The 6,000-nt window shown below is 38.5% G+C and overlaps 1 protein-coding gene across 1 annotated transcript in view; it reads left to right on the top strand.

Annotated features, from left to right (window-relative positions):
• Positions 1–6,000, top strand: part of CNTLN (centlein) — a 171,360-nt gene that overhangs the window by 60,359 nt on the left and 105,001 nt on the right. Inside the window, 1 exon segment of the mRNA XM_038125582.1 lies at positions 5,361–5,534. Coding sequence (XP_037981510.1) covers positions 5,361–5,534 — 174 coding nt within the window.

The raw sequence follows: 6,000 nt of genomic DNA, 5'->3' as shown, positions 1-6,000 counted from the left end.
GACCTTGGACGTTGACTGATTTATGTAGTCTTGAAACTCACTATTCTGCTTTTTTTTTTTTCCTGATAGTGTTAGGATTTAAAGTCATTGTTCCATTATAGCTCAAAGGCCATTTTGGCCTTAGTATTTGTAATACTTCCCTTAATTCTTAGATTACAAATTAGAGTTTAGATGTAAAAAGTGAAAAGCCAAGAAAAGGCCACATCTCTCTTTGAGGATCTGATGGAATTGCATTTTATAGAATCATAGAATGGCCTGTCTTGGAAGGAACCTAAAGATCATCTAGTTTCACCCCACTGTGACCATGGGCAGAGACACCTCCCATGAGAGCAGGTTGCTCAAAGCCCCATCCATCCTGGCCTTGAACACTGCTGGGAGTGGGGCACCCACAGGTTCTCTGGGCAACCTGTTCCAGTGCCTCATCAGCCTCACAGCAAAGAATTTCATCATAATATCTGATTCAAATCTCCCCTCTTTCAGTTTGAAGTCATTGTCCCTTGTCCTATCGCTGCATGCCCTTGTAAAAATGCCACTCTTTCTTCGTGCAGTGATCTTTGAATTCTAGTTTGCTGATAGAGTCATGTGTTGTCGTGGTTTGAGAGGAAATGAGTTTTTGGGAGGTGGTAGTGGTCAAACCAATAGGTGCCCAGATGTGGATATTGGCACCTGGTTCGACCATTGAGGATATGGATCCGCCTCTGAGAACACAGGGGTTAAAAGTGAGAGCTCCCAGGGGATCGTCCTCTCTTGGTTCCGGTCGGAGGAGAGTTCAGACCTCCCCTGCCCAGCTTCGGGCTGGGTGGGGGAGGGGAAAAGGCCACGCGGCTGAGCGAGGTAGGCCCGGAGCCTTGGGCAGAGACGGAAGAGACGGAAGGGTGGAAGAACTCGGAGAGGTAGTGGGCAGCCCCCCCCCTTCCTCAGGAGAGAGAGAGAGAGAGAGAGAGGTGCCAGTGCTATCTTGAAATTCGATAGCACTGGCCTGGCCGAGGAAGAGGGGGGGGGGGGGGGGGGGGGGGGGGGCCGACGAGGGGAAGAGTGCCCATGTGGGAGTTCCAGATAAGCAGAGACTGTGATTTTAACCCTTCTGTGAGACGATGGAAAACCTTGCAAATGCTGATCCTCCGGGAGCTGAGAGAGGAGAGAAACGGATAAGAAGGAATGCGCAAGTGTGATGCAGAGTTGTGCAAGTGAAGAAGGACTGGGAGAAGTTGAGAAAATCTTAGGTGGAGGAGATGATGGAGTGGCTTTTGGCTGGACTTTTCTTGTATTAGCCATGGATAGAACCTTTCCTGTAATACAGAGACTGCATTTTAGGGGGAGGCTGCACCAAAGGAGTGATGTGTGCGGAGACGACAGGTGATGAAATGATGGTGAGACCCCTCGGCCCCAGGGGGTGAAATATTGGGGGGGACTGGTGTCCCAAAATGAGGTGAGAGACTGTCGTTCTCTTCTGGAACTGGGCAAGGCGTCCTTGAAAGGGGAAACCCTAAAAGCAGCTCTGGTCCATGTGCAGTGGTGAGAGCACTGAACATGGAAGGAAGAAGTCACGACGTGTAGTTGCTGAGTGACGGGGATTTACCTGTGGTGGCACAAGGAGGGCTCCTTCTCTCCTTAATGAAATGAGAAGTGATTGTCGGAAGGGTGGAGATGGACTGAGTTGATTATCTGAAGGGTGATGGACTGGATTAAGATCTAAGGTTCTGTAATATTCTGTAAGAATTGAGTGGGGGGAGGAGAAATGTTTTAAAAGGTTTTCCATTCTGCTCTGTGTGTTAATTTTATTGTAATTGTGTAATAATAAAGTTTTTTTTTTCTTTTGTTGCAAGTGGAGGCCTGCTTTGCTCTGTCTCTGATCACATCTCACAGCAGACACCAGGGAAGATGGGTTTTCATGGGGGCACTGGCATTGGGCCAGCGTCAAACCATGACATGTGTTTATACAGGAGAAGTTGGTTGTTCTCATAGTAACCAAATCTTTTCACTAAATAATTTGGGTTTAATAATTTTTAATAATTTTTTTGCTCTTATCCAAAGATACTTGGACCACAAAAGTCTGGAAGTATTAAATTAAATTGACATGAATCCAAAACAAAACACCAGGGAGAGAAATTTCACCCAGCTTTCTGTCTTGGGAAGGTCTACTTTCTTGTCTAAAAAATTAATGTTCAACATTCTCTTATATTTGAATAAACCAAGTCTTTAGGCTAGGAAAATTAAAAGAATATTTATCAATTATTCAAAGATATGTTAAGTTTAACAGAAAATTATACCAAACTCTTTTTGAGTTGGAGTCCACTGATAAGCAAACTTTAGTTTTTAAATTTATTTTATTAATTGCATCTGGGTTCTTAGAATTTCTGAAGCTGAAAAAAAATCACAAGTATACTTTAAAAAAAATGAGCAGGTTATGAGGATATTGTAGACCCAAATTCTGTAGGTAAGTATGTTTTGGTAAGGGCAATCTACTGAATATTTTAAGGTAAAAGCATAGGCATTTTGGAGGTGTTAGTTATGATCTAAGACTTGATTGTTGGATTTAGTTTTCCAAGAAATATATCTGTATAGCCATGTGGACAGAGACTTTAGGGCTTTATTAGAAAATAAAATAAATTTACTGTAAATTTACTATAAAAATACAGTATTTTATTTAAAGTAAGTATCACAGCATGGCAATTTCTAGGGATCTCTTTTGGAAGAAGAAAAGAGTAGGAGAATAACCTCAAAGCAAATGAAGAATAATACTGTTCATATATTGGTCCTACTAAAGTCAATTGCAGAACCTGCATGAAATACAGGAGCAGGTTTTGGTGTAGTCTGTGACTAATGGAGTCAACTTAAATAGAGTTGTGTTTTAAAGTACTCAGCATTTCATTTTTTCAAACAAGAAAATAGAAAGTAGTTATACAATAAGAAGTTAATATTAAGTGAAATTTCTGTCATTCTTACAGCTTAAAAATCAGCAGCAGGAGTTGGACTCAAGGACGTTAAAGGTCCTTTTAAAGCTAGATAGTTCTGTGAGCACTTAACAGGTGTCGACTTTCTAAAGTAACAGTAGTGTGAATTTCAGTTGTAACAGATTGAAGTTGTTGACTCTTTTTTGAGTTACTAATGTAGTTCTACAGCTTGTGTTTCACATGGAGCTCTTTTTCTACATACAGCTGAGAAATCATTAAGATGTGTGTGTCAAGTTCATAGGTGTATTTCTCTTTTGTAAAAAGATTCAAGTAATAAAATAAATTCCAGAACCTGAGTATAACTACATTTCCCTTATCTACTGGTACTATTTCTGTCTTCTTGGTTTTGTTGGATTTTTTCATTTTTTTATAGTGCTCAGGTTTTGTTCAAACATGAAGTCCAGTTTTCTTTGAAGCATTCTTTTGATTGCATGGCTTGTCTACTTCTCATTTTCTTGTTTTTCTTTTTTTTTTTCCTCATGTGTTCATGAGCTAGTGGTTATAAACAGGCATTTTACTGATCATAGGTGGTAATGACATCTGTTTGCAACTACATATGGCCTAAACTATGCAAAATAAGGAACAGAATGTTTTTAAGGAACAGTCAGCAAAAGCACAGGCAACTTTTACTGTCTGACAAATTTCTTATACTTACTGTATGAAGTATTGAGGTTTTTCTAAAAGCTCAATATCTTTAAGTTGTAATTTATTTGTTGAAATAATGAGTTTGTCTTAGGCTTTGTGAAAAGCATATTCTGCGTAAATAAAATGGCTATGCCCATTTGTCTGTTTCTGACAAATACTAAGCTTACTAAGGTGTATGCTTGATTGACTTTATTCAACTTTGGACCACTTCATTTCTTGATTGGCTTGAATTTGGATATTTATTTACTTAACCTTTTTTTACACTGCTTTTGGTGATTTTTGTCAGTATACCTGACTTTTTTTGTGGGGAATACCAGTATTTGAGATCACAGTGCTACGTGATAATTGTACCAAATTTTATCTTCTCTATTGAAATGAGTATTTGTCTTAAGAATATGCACAAGTGATGTTGTCAGGATCAGGTTAATAAGGGATAAAATAAAACTTCTAGTTAGTCTTAAGAACATGTCTTCTGGATCAAGATTGTTGATTGAAGACTTTACTGCTTGCCAGCTGCTCGTCATTGCTGTCAGAACGCCACTGGCAGTAGTCTTTCATGAATTTCCCCTCGTCAATGCAGTCCAAGGTCAGCTCAAGCCACTTCCATTGACTTTTAGACCACCCACCCCTTTAGTTAATCAATTAGGGAGGCTGTTTACATCATTCCTTCTCCAGCAATGCCACTGAGGTGTTAACCTCCAGCTACCTGGATGCATTGACCATGTGGGAATTATATCATCTTCGTCTGGCACAGCTGTTAGAAGATGAATATCTGTCCCCAGCCTTATGGCACTGAGGAGAAGGTTTGAGCTAAAGCATTTCACTTTGTGATTGCTGTAAGGTGACTCAACAGGCATATTGCTGCTGCTTACACTAAGAAAGTTTTGCCCAGTGGTTGTTACAGAGTGGGGCGTGATCACACCTGGTAATGAAATCTCAACTGACAAGGAATCAGTTGTCAAGCCATGCTAACTTGGCCACTCTTGGTCATGCATACATGAGTCTGCTACTGAATATCAGGGATATAACTTACAGGAGCTACTACCACTGAAAGGTTTGGTAGCTAGTTAAGTTGATCACTGTGCTGCCGCCTTGTATTGTGCCAAGGAATTGCTACACATGGATTGATAGCTAGGAAAGGTCCTGGAATTCAATGGTTTAACAAAATAAAGTACCAACCTTGAGCAACACTTGAACCAGAATCTATTTTTTTCTTTAAGTTTTCAGTTTGACCACAACACTTGTGCCATCTAAGGATGTTATGGCTACAAGTTGTAGATTTACAGTAAAAAAGTACTTTTCTGAGGCAGTTCTTTACTAACAATATGTTTAGTTCCAGAATATGCAGTTAAGGTTTTTTTGTTAGGCCAGTGCTACTTACAACTTGAAGTTTCACCAGAAACAAGTCCAGAAGGTGAAATATTTTGTCAAGAAATTAAATAGCATATGACATACAAAATACCGTCTAATAAGTAGAATAAGTTACTGCAAAAGAAATGTCTGTATAAAACAGCCATTGTTAAGAATGTAAATTTAGATTTAGAAAATAGGGTGGTGGGGTAAAAATGTTTCCTTAATATTTTGAGATCTGCTTTTGATTATGGATTTGTGAGTAATTTATGACAGCAGAATTATTTGCAGCTTTTACATGTTTTTGTAATATTGTTAATATGTTTCTCTGGGCATTTTTTTCTGTAAATGGTGTGTTAAGCATCTGATTTTTTGTTACCAATGAAATATACCTATACTGTCATTTTCTAGGTATTTCTACAGCCTTCTCTAAGTGAGCTAGAGGGCTATATTACAGTGCAAGAATCTGAAATGGAGCTTTTACAGAAGAAAGTGAAGGAAGCAGATCTTAACCTAGCAGAGCATAATTTGTACACTACAAATACTCTGGAAAGCAACAATATAAGGACTGGAAGAAAGCACGAGGTAGGGTAGTTTTATTGTCTGGTGTATTTGTGTGTAAGTCAGGCTGGTGAAGCCAAACGTTTTTGCTCAAGGGCCCAGATAATAATTTTAATATCTGTTGACGCTGCTTATAATTCTGGAAGCTTGTTTGAATAGTTCCTGTGTTATCTGCCAAAGACTTGTTAAAATAGCTGTTGGGAGTAGAAGGTTTTACCTTATTAAATACTGAATAAGGGATTCTTAATTAAATGAACTATTTGCAGGATAAATTCTTTGTAGGTTTGCTAAAATGAATATTTATCAGATATTTTGTGGTGTTTATTAGAATGACCATCTTTCACTCTAAGGAAAGTGAGAGAAATATAAATGGTAATTATTATGATTTTTTGAATGAAAAATATTTTTTCCCATATTCTTGACTTTTAGAGTGAAATATAGTATTTTTTTCTAGGAAGAATGACAACAATGTCCTTTGAAGTTTATACTT

Source organism: Motacilla alba, chromosome Z (assembly GCF_015832195.1).
Source record: "Motacilla alba alba isolate MOTALB_02 chromosome Z, Motacilla_alba_V1.0_pri, whole genome shotgun sequence".
NCBI lineage: Eukaryota > Metazoa > Chordata > Aves > Passeriformes > Motacillidae > Motacilla > Motacilla alba.
The sequence above is the reverse complement of the archived record's forward strand: the minus strand, read 5'-3'. Positions and strand labels throughout refer to the sequence as shown.